The following is a 13281-nucleotide window of genomic DNA, read 5'->3' on the forward strand; positions in this document are numbered from 1 at the left end:
GAATTTATAGGGTGGCCTCCCAGGAAAAGATGAAGAGGCTATCAGAAATCAGCCAGCAGTTCCTATGCCAAGCCTTTGCTTATTTCCTCTTTTTGATTAACAAACATCACGTTTTACAGTGATCTTTCGATTTACACGTTTATTGTCTGTACTGTCCCTTTCCTCCAGAATGTGACTATCTTGAAGTCAAGGACTAGCTCGGTGCCTGGCGCACAAAATACTGGGTAAATGAATCAACAGACATAGTCTGCCTGGAGGTTTTCTTTTTCATTCCTTACAGAAAGATCAGGTGGTTGAATATTTCCAGGCCCCACGTCAGGGGCTTCCCCTCTTGCCCCCAAGTCTGCGGTCTGGGAGGCACAGCAGGTGCCTACGCGTACTCCTTTCCTGCTGTCGCAGCGCCCCTCTTGGTGCGCGTCTCCCAGGTGTGGCCGGATCTGCCCACCCCTAGGAAGCGGGCCTGGCCGGGGGACGTGCGGGGTGGCCCGCGGAGTCCCTCCCCTGGTGCGGGTGTGTGCCGGGAGGGAGACACCCAGCGCTCGCTCCAGGTTATTTTTAGTCGGTAGCTGAGTCCCCCCCTCCTCCCGGGGGGCGGAGCGGCCTGAGAAGGTGGGGAGGAGAGGGAGCTCCCGGTGCCTCCGCGCTCGCTCCCGCCCGGCACTCACTGCGCGGCCGGCCCGGGAGGCGCTGGGAGCAGCTGCCGCGGCGTCCTCTGGCAGTGCGCGCGGCTCTCCTCCGGGACCTGCGCCGGGCGGGGGCGGGGCGGCCGGGGAGGGAGAGCGGCAGGCGGGAAGGGGCGGGGAGCGCGCTCCTGCGGCGGCGGCGGCGGTTGTGCTCATCCCGGCGGCCCAGCGCTCGAGTGGACGCGGGGCTTCGCAAATGGCTTGTCCTGCTCTCGGTTTGGAAGCTCTTCAGCCCCTGCAGCCCGAGCCTCCCCCGGAGCCCGCCTTCTCCGAGGCTCAGAAGTGGATCGAGGTAGGTGCGGGAGGCTGGCGGGCGGCCTTGTAGGGTTGCCCGGAGCTATTGACACGCTCGCGCACCGACCGCAGGTCCAGCCTCGCCTTCCCCCACTTTCTTTTGCCAGCCGCTCCGGGTGACCGGTCAGGGCCTCGGGCGAAAAGGATCCCCTGGCATTTTGGCATTGGAGTACATTGGAGGGGTGGGCATGAATGGAGGACACTGCAGTCTGGTTGTGCTCATGGGGGCAGGAAGCGGTCCTCTGCGCCTTCATCCCTCCTACCCGCCGGCTCCGCAAATCTCTGCTTGCGCCGCTTCCAGGCGCTGCCAACCGAAGCGCAGGGCGAGCAGAAGCGCTGCAAAGGCGCAGAAAGCGCGCGCCCACAGAGTCCTTGAGGGCGCCGCATTTCGGGGTGTCCTGCTCTTCTTCCCATATTCCACGTCTTGGCCTCCCTCTCCACTCTTCCCGAGCGGAGCTGGCTGGGTGTCCACAGAGGCACATACCCACCGGAGTCCCTTGCTGTATTTCTGGCACCCGCTCAGGTGTGAGGCTGGCAAAGCTTACAGGGCGGGGAGAACCTGCAAGACCCACCGCGAGCGCAGCATCCGCATAGAAGCTGCCCAGTCAGTGGCAGCCCTCGTTCTATCCCAGAGACGGCCGGGTAGGCTCCGAGGGGCCGGGTATCCGGCCCAGTTGGCATATTTCACTTCTTAAATGACTCGGTGGCAGGCCAGGGAAATCACTGGAGCTCTCGGCTCAGTCCAGGAAGCGCTCGCTGGGCGATCCTGATTCGTGATGTCTATCAGTAGACGCAGCTTGGTAGCCCTGGGCTTCCGAAATGATCTGTCTGCGGGGGTCAGGACGCTTGGAGGGTGTGAGAGGGAAAGGTGACCCCCGCCCAGTGATCCATGCAAGGAACCTTTGCTTCAGTGGTGGGGGGAGAGCGCTTTTCTCGGGCTTTGTAGAAGGTGAATTTGACACTCTTCCCTCAATGACACGAAACCCTCGGTGCCTGATTGTTCAAAGGAGGAAGTGTATCGCTTTAAGTCATGACCGAGCAATGATGAAGCTTCTTAATCTGTCACTTGGTGACCCCACCCCCACCCCGTGGCACAGCAGAGGTACCATGCTACGGATCTAAACTTGCCTGCAGAAACCACTGTCATTGCTGCCAGATGCTCCAGCCGTGGGCCTACATATTGCAGGGTTAACCTGCTTCACACAAGCATGTGCTCTCAGAGCTTAGAAGCAATAACTTAAAAATAGAGTTAAAGAAACATAAGAATTAACTGGGGATTCTATTGCTAAAAGGCCAGGCATGTCTCATAACTCGATAGCTCACCACCGTATAAGAAAGCATTGGCTTTTTATTTTTGATACATGGCTGGAAGACGTGGTGTGTGACAGGTGTTCTCTGTGCTGCATACTTGGGCTTACAGGCGACATGGGACATTTGTAGTCACTAGCATAGTGGAAAGTTGAATGACTGTTTTTCAGGAACTTTAATATTCTCAGGGGGGATTTTGGATATGCAGGGATGCAGGGAAGGTCTAAGAGCAGAACAGTCTTACTGTTCATGTAAAGGCAAGTGATTTACTTCTTATATCCTTTATTGTGGGCAACAGTGTCATACTCTGCTTTAAAAAAGCCTATCATGGTATAAATTACACGGGAAAGTGCACAAAGTGTATACCTCCAAGGATATTTGGTGGGTGTCTCTATTACTACAATCCTTACCTAAAGTAAGAAAAAACACCTGATGATAGTCTGTTTTTAAGTGGTGGTATATATCGGGGCAGCACATCGGCTTTCATATCAGCTTTAAGAAAAGGTTCCTTAAGAAAGTAGAGTCCCAGTGGGCGCTAAAGACAGTTTTGTATTATTCTTGATAACTTTGCCTTTCCTACCAACTCAAGAACGTGGACACCCCAATGGGGCGTGCATGGCTTTAGGACGAGGCCGCCGGTGCGCTGCGTGTGCATTATTGAAGCGCCCTATCTCCTTTCAACTGCGGGAGTTGGATTTCACAGAAAGGAGAACTTTCCCCTCCCAGGCTATATAAAAAGGTATTTGCTCCAGGGAGAGACAGAGACCTCCCCCTGGCTGCCCGGAGGTTCCTCTTGACATGTAAATGCCATCTGCAAACCCCGGGGAACCCAGGGGCAGTTAACAGAGGGTTCTGTGCCCATTTGCCCTGTGAACAAAGATTCCTCAGCTAATATAGCAATAAGGTAGTGCTTAGTGCGAACTGGATTCCCCGGGGACTCTTATCTCGAGACAATTGCATCTCCGTTAGGGGCCTATTGTCTCTGGCAACATCCTCATTGGTAGGGCTTTGTTTTTCCGCTCTGGTTCAGTTGGTGATTAAATTTCCCACAGGCTTTTTTTTTTTTTTTTTTTTTCCTCTTCGTTTTGAGTAGTCAGGAATTTCATCCTTTTAGAAAAATGTTCCCTTGGGTGCAGCAGGTTAATAAACAGACTTTGCCACTGGCCCCACTTCCTCAGTCCCTGGGCTGCCTGGAGTGAGGGGTTGCAGGAGAAAACGGTTCATTCTTCATAATAATGGCGCAAAGAACCAGCGCTGGGACATAACTTCTGGGTGAGGAATGTCTCGGCCTGCAGCCTTGGCTATTTGAGGACTGTGTTACTGGGCAGGAAGTGTGGCCTGGAAAGGAGGTGCTGCTGGGCCCCACCCCCAACTTGTGCCTTTGCTGGCAAAGGTGAAAGCTCTAAGGAGCTTCCCATGGTCACAGACGGTGTGAGGGCAGCCTCCAGTCACTTTATAGCTGTGGGAGCAGGATGCTTACTGTAGGTCTGAGGAGACTCCTAAAGGAAACTGCAAACTTCAAGTCTTAATTGTCCACCAGCAGGCAGGGGCGTGACTTCCTTCCACATTCCTTTCTTAGAAGGTTTTCCTAAGCAAGGAGCAAGAGGTGCGGCCCAGTGGCTCAGGGGTCCAACTTTGGAGCTAGGTATCCTGAGTTTGAGTCCTGGGTCTGTCACCTAGCTGGGCAACTTTGAGCAAAAGGCTTTTCCTGTTCTTGTGGTTCCAGGTGTTTCTTTGTAAGATGGCTTTAGTTGTTAAAACAGAATAACAAATATTGTTGAAAACTGCTGTAAAACAGGATACTAATAATAGCTCACTCATCTCACAGGAGTGCTGTGAAAATTTAATAAGTAATATATTAAAAATGCTTAGAACAGTGCCCAATACTTAAAAGTGCTGTATAAGTGGTGGTTAGTACTACTTATTTGTTTAGTTTTTTATAAAAAAATTTGTTCTAATTAGTTATACATGACCATAGAATGCATTTTGACACATCATACATAAATGGAGCATAACTTCTCATTCTTCTGGTTGTACATAATGTAGAATCATAGCAGTCATGTAATCATATATGCACATAAGGTAATAATATCTAATTCATTCTACTATGTTTCCTACCCTCATACCTGCTCCCCTCCCTTCACTTCCTTCTACCTAATCCAAAGTACTTCTATTCTTCCCCAGCCCCTTCCCCTTATTATGAATTACATGCGCATATCAGAGAAAACATTCGGCTTTTGGTTTTGTGGGACTGGCTTATTTCACTTAGCATGATATTCTCCAGCTTCATTCATTTACCAGAAAATGACATCATTTCTTTCTTCTATAAGGCTGAGTAATATCCCAATGTGTTATATACAACATTTTCTTTACCCTTTCATCTGTTGAAAGGCATCTAGGTTGGTTTCATAATTTAGCTATTGTGAGTGGTTGCATCACTGTAGTATTCTATTTTTAAGTCCTTTGGATATAAACTGAGGAGTGGGATAGCTGGGTCAAATGGTGGTTCCATTTCAAGTTTTCTGAGGAATCTCCACACTGCTTTCCATATGGTTGCACCAATTGGCCATCCCACCAGCAATATATGAGTGTAAATGGTTAGTAGTATTACCAGTTTATTATCTATTATTCTTTCCACTAGCATCTGTTTTTCTTACCACTGTAATTGCTACTGTTTCTGTTTTTTTTTTCTTTTTTCTTTTTTCTTTTCTCTCCCTCTTTGCCCTCCTTTTTTTGTGGTGCTGGGGAATCAAACCCTGGCAAGTCTTTTACCACTGAGCTACACCCCCAGCCCTCTGTTGTTGTTAATGACTAAGTCTAATTTTTGAAAGAAATGCTTCAGAGCCCCAGGTTTCCAGTGTAGAAAGTATAATTCAATTACCTATGGATTTTATCCTACTATCTCACTTTATTATTATTTATTTATTTGTGCTGGGGATGGAACCCAGGACCTCATGTGTGCTAAGTACTCGCACTACCACCAGTAGCTCATCTCCAGCCTATCTCACTCTTTCAACTCTGGATTCTTAGACTAGAAGTTAAACAGATGCTACACATTAATTTGCATTAAAGTGATTTTGGGTTCAGAGGAAAACATGTAACATCTCTTCACAGGATGATCCTACTAGTCCATCAAAACTTAGAAAATTGTTTCTCAATAATATGTTGAACATTGAAGTTTAGTTTTAGTTTTTGTTACCAAATTCCAAGCAGAATGCCCAATCCTCTCCTCTTGGGGTCATTATTACTTTTTTTTATAGTGAATGACCAAATATTCATCTCAAATGCAGCATGTTTTGTTCACTGAAGCTGTGTCGATTGCTGCAAGGAAAAACAATAATTCCTCCATAGATTTTCCCCTCCTCCTTCTTTTCTTTTTCCCTTTCTTTTCTGATATTGTTGAGTTACGGTTTTTGTTAGTAGGTGGATGCTGCTAAATGTCTTGTCTGTCCCCCTCCCCTTTGTCTCTCCACCCACAGCAATATTAATCTGTTCTAATCTGTGATTCTTCCCTCGGTGCCAGGCCCTTTCTGGAGGAACAGATGTCCCTTCTGCTTGCTTTCAGTGGTGGTTTGGAACAGGTTGCTAAGCTTTTAGGGAGAGACTGGAGATTTCAACCCAACTCAGCCTTTCTTCTCAATTTCAGAAGTGTCTTGATTCCTTTCTAATCACAGCATGCCCGTGGGACTTGGGGATGAATACACTCTTATTTGTGACCTAATCCATATTTCACATGAGTGGGAACTAGGGCTGGAAGGGGGCAGTTCATCATTTTGGTTCACTTCCCCATGTCCACATAGGCTTGCTTTTTATTCAACTGAGACCCAGTTCTGCAGATTAAAAGCATTGAGGGTACCTTAGTTCTTAAAGACTGAACGATGTTGTCTTGTTTGACAGTAGCCTTTCAGATCATCTAGCCCTTGGTGGCTAGTAGCCTAAAACATTTGTGAAGCAGTGCCATAAGTTATATAGTCATTGTAATTATCCACCTCTGTAGGGACTTGAGGAGTCTTACATCTTTTTTTTTTTTTTTTTTTTCAATGAAGGTTTAACTTTGCAGACAATCCTTCAGCTCTGGCCTGGGAGAGATGAGGACAAGGAGGAAAAACCTTTCTGAGTAGGTCAGGAAAGGAGTAGTGGTCTGAGTAAATATGTAAATGAGAGCAAACAGCATCTTTCTTGGGAGGACATTTAAATAGTCAGGCTTGTTTGTATACAAGGGCTGCTATGACGCAATGCTGTCACGTGGTAGGAGAACAGTGAAGTTCCACAGATTTGGGGAAAGAGAAAGTGAAATGGGGGGTGGAGTTGGCACTTCTTGCTCCTGCATCTCCCTGGAAACCAGTTGCATCAAGCAAGCTCCGAATGGGCAGACTGAGTACTGGCCACCAGGAAGGGGTAGGGTGGGGCCTATGTTCCCAGCAACTGGATCTCTTGGTCCCCTGCTCTCCATTAATGGGTGACAATGGAGCCATGATACAAACATCTGGCCTTGACTCTGGGTGGCAGTCAGTGCTAGGGACGACTAGGTAACACCAGAAGTATTGAAAATTAGCCTGGAAGCTTCTCTTTTTTCGTTAGACCATTCTGAAGCCTAGAAGTGTCATAGCTAGGGGATGACATGATAAAGATAATGATGGTAACTCTGCTGCTGATCAAAGTTAATATTTACTAAGTGTTTCCTATGTATCAACATTGGACAAAGTCTGTACTATTGATCCCATGTAAGTAAATACTATTATTATCCCCATTTACAGATGAGGAAATTGAGATTCTGGAAGTTTAAGTATCTTGCTCAAGTTTACAGGTAAATGCCAGGGGTAGGACAAGAATCCAAAGCATCCTTTCATAACTTCTACAAATATGTGTATCCAGATATCAAAAATTTGCAGTTTGAGGAAATTGGGGCTTGCAGAAGGTAGGAAACTTACCTAGAGTCACCTAGTTAGTACATGCTCACTAGTGTTAGGATCTGAACATCGGCTGTCTAATTTCACAGCCCTTGTTATCTGATTCCTTATATTGATTCCCACATTTAGGCCTCTGTGTAGTCTGTGAGGATGAGGCTTGTTCCTGCACCAGTGCAGAGGTCTTTCTGCTCTGTACCTCCCATGTGTGGGAGCAGGAAGTGGTGGCTTACTAGACCTGCCTGTTCCCCATTAGCTTGTCCCTTCCAAATGCAGGACTCATTAGGACCTGCCAGCTTAGAGTTTTCCCCGGGCAGGTGGTTGTACTGAAGCCCACAGGCAAGAGGAATCAGGCGCCTCACCTTTGCTTGCTGCCTTCAGACCTAGCATTTCAAAGGTGGAGCTGGGCAGTGGGGTTGCATGTAGTTCAGAGTTGCTAGAATCCTGTTTCTATGTCCCTAACACTATAGCAGCCCTTAACTACTCCATTAAAGTTTTATAAGGGCAAATGGCTGGTGGGTAATTAGTGTTTAAAATTTCCAAGCTTGCTGGTTCATCATCTTATGATTTTTTTGAAAGTCCATGTGTGCATTTACTAACAAAGAAGGTACATTATTCTACACCTTTTCATACCCTAGAGAGTCAGTGAAAACTTAATCCCTGTGTGGTCTGTTTGGGTTTGTTCTCCAAATAGTGGTATGGATGGCCACCTGTTGTCAACACCCATGTGTTGAATTGCTGTTGGCAAAACCTGTCCCAGGTCTTTGCCACAGCCTCCTCACCTTTACCTGAGTTCTCCCATCTGGACAAGATCTCACCTGGGAACAGGTAAAATATTGAGTTTGGCTAAGAGACAGTTCTTCTGAAAGAGAAAATTGGCAGCCTCTCATGCAGGCATTGAGGTCCTACCCTAAAGAGCCCAAGGGCCTGAATGGGCAGCCCTGTGGCTCTGGGAAGTTTGGCTTGTGGTTGGCCTCCCTGTCACCTACATTCTGGCTTAACTGTCATCGCCACAGTTTGGCCTTACTTTTCATGGTTGAAAGTGGATCTGATTGGTTTTTGACTACACTGATCTCATTGGAACAATTTTTTTCTTTTTTTTAAGCCTAGTTTACTGTTCTGTGATTTAAAAATATACCATTTTACAATGTGTTCCCACTCCCTCATTTGTTCCTAAGGAGGTGTGTGTTTGCATTTGGAGAAAAAAATAAAAAAGGTATCTTTGTGCAGGGAAGGGTAGGGTGGGGCAGGGATGACTTCAGTGCAATTAAATGAGGAAAGGAAAAGTTAGTAGAAAATTGTTTTTAAGTGAGTGAAATTATAAAAATAGCTAGAGGGATACTAGATAATACAGAAAAAGTAATATGTCTTAAAAATGACAGAATATTGAAAAGTCTTCTGCCTGGACATGAGATGTTCTCTCTCTCTCTGCAAGGAGGAATGATGTCATGGAATTTGGGTCTGCTGTGGTAAAACTCCATGGTTGCAGTATTGGAAACAACACTTCTAAAGAGATACAGTCATGCATGTAACTCTGATGGGATGGCCATCAGATCCTGGGGAACCATCTTAGTCTTAAGGTGACTTGGGTCTATAACATGCATCTATGGAATAATATGGCTGATGTCTTTTCCCACTAAAACTGTCAGCAAAACTGCCTCCTTGTATCTGTGCTGAGACCTTGAAAATGGTCCATTGGTTAGGCTGGGGGAGGTCCATATTTCCACGGCCATGTAGTCAGCTCCTGGTGCTACTAGTGCAGCTGTTGGTGAGATGCAGCGTGGCCTCCTGGGCAACCTCAGAATATATCTACACTTGCTTTTTAAATAAAGGTCAAGGGCAGAAAAGCCTTTGACTTTTTTATTTCTATGACCCAATGCTTAAAACAAAACAAAACAAAACAAAACAACAATAACAAAAACTCCTCAGCCTTATCTTTTACCAAGTGGGTTCATCAAGTGGTTCTGTACCAAGTGAGGAACTGAAGTTAACATTCTGTGTTGAGTACATTGCTAGGTGGGTGTGGTGGTGTATACCTGTAATCCCAGCAGTTCGGGAGGTGGAAGCAGGAGGATTGTAAGTTTGAGGCCAGTGTCAGCAATTTAGGCCTTAAACAATTTAACAAGACCTTGTCTCAAAATAAATAAGTGAAAGGAACTGGACATGTAGCTAGTGGTAAAGTATCCCAGGATTAAATCCCCAGTACCAATAAATAAATAAAATAAAAAAGAGTACATTGCTATCTTTTCCTTCCCGAAGAAACATTTCTAACAAATGATGTTTAAACAATTATTTAATTTTAGTTGAAATGGAATGAAGTCTCAGTTGAATGACTTAAATATGGACATAATTCTTTGGGACACTTGGCCATCACTCATTGCTAAGTTTACTTCATTGTAAACAGTGATAAAAATAAGCACTAATATGTGAAAATATATATACAAAGTTGTACAAATTCCTGTCCTGAAAAATGTTTCCTGTGCTCCAACAATTAGCCAGGCATAGTTCTAGGAACTAGAGTTAGGTAATGACCAGTAGATCTAGTTCCAACCTCATAAATGCACAAATATAGGGGAGAAGAAATAAATTAAAAATACATAAGTACAAGTTAGGATATATGTATTATAAAGGCAAAGGGGGAAGGTCCTAAGAGAAAATACTCTTTAAAAAAATTTGCTTTTTTCTTTTAATTAGGTATATATGACAGCAGAATGCATTTTGATTCACTGTACACAATTGCAGCACAACTTTACATTTCTATAATTGTACACAATGTAGCATCACCCCATATGCACAGTCATACATGTACCTAGGGTAATGATGTCCATCTCATTCCATCATCTTTCCTGCCCCTATAGACACTCCCTCCCCTCCCTCCCCTTTGCCTAATTAAAATTCCTCCATTTTGCCCATGCCTCCCCCTTCCTTGTTATGGATCAGCATCCATTAATCAGAGAGAACATTTGGCCTTTGGTCTTTTGGGATTGGCTTACTTTGCTTAGCATGATATTCTCCAACTCCATCCATTTACCTGCAAATTCCATAATTTTATTTTCTTTTAATGCTGAGACAGGATTTCCTTTCTTCCTTCCTTCTGCAGAACTGGGCATTGAACTCAGGGCTTGGCACATGTTAAGCAAACATTGAGCTACATCCCCAGCCCTTTTTATTTTATTTTGAGGCAGCATCTCACTAATTTTCCCAGGCTGGCCTTAAACAGGGATCCTCCTGCCTCAGCTTCTGGAGTAGCAGGATTATAGGCGTAGGCCATTATACTGGGCCAGACAAGGATCCTTAGTGAAAGTTGGTCCTTAATTCAAGACCATTGCAGGGTTCTAAGCAGGAGAATTAGATTGATGCTAATTTTTTTTGAGAAAAGGGCTTGAGTGTACATATATCACATGGTATTATTATGATTATGCTTTAAAAAAAAAAAGGCTGGATAGAAACGCTCAGTTCTCCAGGTGAGTTCAAGGCATGGGATGGGGACTGGGAGAGAAGGGATCATTTTTGCTCATTCTTGTAGCCTCTCCTAGAGTTTGCATGATGATCCACGGGACTCTTTACATCCAAGGCACAGATAAATTAAGGACTCCTTTTCAAGGAGAAATGGCAGAGAGGGTTTGGGGACTTATATTTGAGCCTCAACTCTGGGATTAAAGTTTTTTTGGGCAAAATTTAGCCACAGCAGTTGTCTTCCATTCTGAGCTAAGAAAGTGCTGTAAGAAACCTGCCCACTTTTTAGTGGATGACAGAATAATTTAGTATGAGATTTTTGGGTGCTGACCCACAGATGTCCTCTGATTTCAGAACTTTCTGTAATTCCTCTGAAATGCAGGGGTTAAAAACTACTAAAGACGGATGCCATTGGGAACCCCCTACATTGTCCAGTCTTTCCTAGTGGCCCAGTCTGGCTGCCTGAGAGACATCGTCACATCAACCTTCTAGGCAGAAGGAGGAAGGAATTGGGAACAGAAGACAGTTAGCCCTCCTTTGTAAGACACTGTGTGGGAAATTCTTCCTGATATACCTGCTTCCATTTTATTGCTCAGAAAATGACCACTCCTGGTTGCAGGGGAGAACTTGGAGGTGTGTGTTTGTGTGTGTGTGTGTGTGTGTGTGTGTGTGTGTGTGCGTTTCAGGCAACGTATAGATAATAGTCTGGGTTTCATTTCTCAAGAGAAAGGAGGAAATGGTTGTTGAGGGAGGTCCACCTGGAATGCCCCTTCTCTACTTCTCCAGGGACAAATCCTTTCAAGACGGAGCTTAAATAGGACTGCCTGGTGGCACACTTCCTGATTCTTCAGAGCCCATTAATCCCCCCCTTTCTCTGTGCACACCTGACCTGAAGCATTCGCTGCTCTAAAAAGTTTGTCATATTTCACTGGAACGAAAGTTTGTTGCATGGGGATCTCCCTTCCTCAATTAATCGCAGAGCTCCTGTGGCCCAAGGTGAGGCCTTAGTCATTGTCCTCCTCATTTGACCCTGTCCACCCCCCTTGCCAGGGCCCCGCAGCCACACCACCCTCAGCCTGAGGACTGCTCAGTGAGCCTGCGCCCAGCTACAATCGCCTGATTGGCACTCAGACTCTGTGTGGCAGAGAAAAATAGACACTGTTGCTGCCCTGACAGGAAGCAAAGTGTTTTGTTTTTAAAGAGTGATTAAAAAAAGCAGTTCACCCACTAGTTGCCTGGAGACAGTCAGTGATTGGACGCTTGGAAAGTGATTCCTTGGTGAGCCCCTGGGTAGGTGATATCAGCCAAAAGGCTTATATAAGGAGCCGAACTTCCCTCAGGTTGGATTGGGCCAGGGCTCATTGAACTTGGAAGTTCCTGGCTGCAGAACCAGAGAGCAAACATTTCTTTTCTTTACATAAACATGCTCCTGGCATTGGGTCCTGGGACTCGCCTTCCCTTTTTAACTTGCATCAAAGCAAACAAAACTCTTTGCTTCACTTATTGTAGAAATCCAGCAAATTCCCACTTTTTACTATGTGAGGAAGGTTAAGTACTTCCAATTATAGTGTATCTAAAAAGAGAAAAAAAAACCCTGAAAAAATTTTATTATAGTGGTCACCTATATGAGTTCTTATTAGGTAGGTTTATTTTAAAGAACCCCCCCCCCCAAAAAAAAAACAACTAACAACCAATACCTAATATTAATAAATAAGCCAGGTCCTGACCATTAATTGTCATGACCCAGTGGTATCACTGAGGAATGGCATCCTCTGTGTGTATTCTGTGTATGGAAGATGAAAAAAAAGTTGCTTGTGGAGCTGAATCTGTCATCAGCTGACAGATGTGGTAACCGCCTGTTTCCAGCGGGACCTTGCACGATGTCATCAGTAGGAGGGGCCGGTGACAAGTGCAATCTGATTCACCGTGTTGCAAGAGTGAACAGAACATGATAAAGTGATAAAGTGGCTAGTTTAATGCCAAAGTAAATAGTCCAAATAATAATGATAAATACAATAATAACAGCAAACACGCTTCCAGAACACGTCTCAGGTGCCAGGGTAGACCAGGTGCTTGTTCAAGTTAATGAGATGATAAATACAGAAGGCCTGGCTAGATGCCTGTCATAGAAGGTGTTTCTCAAGTAAGCACTCTTTATGCCCATTTTAAAGATGAGAAAACTGGAGCACAGGAATGTTCATTGATTTGCCTGAATCCACACAGCTCTTTAGGAGCAGAGCTGAGATCTGAACCCAGGCAATATGGTTCCAGAATTTGGGCTGGTGTTTGCTAGGCTCTGCTGTGATCCTCCCATGGCTGTGGGTATGAGTGAGTGCATATTCATGGGGGAAAATAACTTTCCAGAGTTAGTATTTGGAACCCTTTAAAAGTAAAAGCAAAACTTATGAGAAGATGATCTCAACTAGCTGTCTATTCCAGAAGCTGACCTGCCCCTTTCTCCCTCTTCATTCCCTTACTGCCTAGATGCTGTAGGCTGAGCATCTTCTCTGAGCACAGTATGGTTGGTTGCTAGGAAACAGTTGTGCCTATCTGGCTCCTGTGTATATTCTCTGAAACTAGAGCCCTTTTAATGTTTTTCAAAAGATACACGTTGTCAGGGGTGGGGTTAGGTC

The 13281-nt window shown here is 45.3% G+C and overlaps 1 protein-coding gene across 18 annotated transcripts in view; it reads left to right on the plus strand.

Annotated features, from left to right (window-relative positions):
• The first annotated feature begins 812 nt into the window (after positions 1-812).
• Limch1 (LIM and calponin homology domains 1) overlaps positions 813-13281 on the plus strand; it is a 315235-nt gene continuing 302766 nt past the window's right edge. For all 18 annotated transcript variants that reach the window (XM_076865092.2, XM_076865095.2, XM_076865099.2 and 15 more), the window contains exon 1: positions 813-975. In XM_076865092.2, coding sequence (XP_076721207.2) covers positions 880-975 — 96 coding nt within the window. In that variant the 5' untranslated portion in view covers positions 813-879. The remainder of the gene's footprint in view (positions 976-13281) is intronic.

The sequence above is a fragment of the Callospermophilus lateralis genome, chromosome 8 (genome assembly GCF_048772815.1).
Source record: "Callospermophilus lateralis isolate mCalLat2 chromosome 8, mCalLat2.hap1, whole genome shotgun sequence".
Lineage (NCBI taxonomy): Eukaryota > Metazoa > Chordata > Mammalia > Rodentia > Sciuridae > Callospermophilus > Callospermophilus lateralis.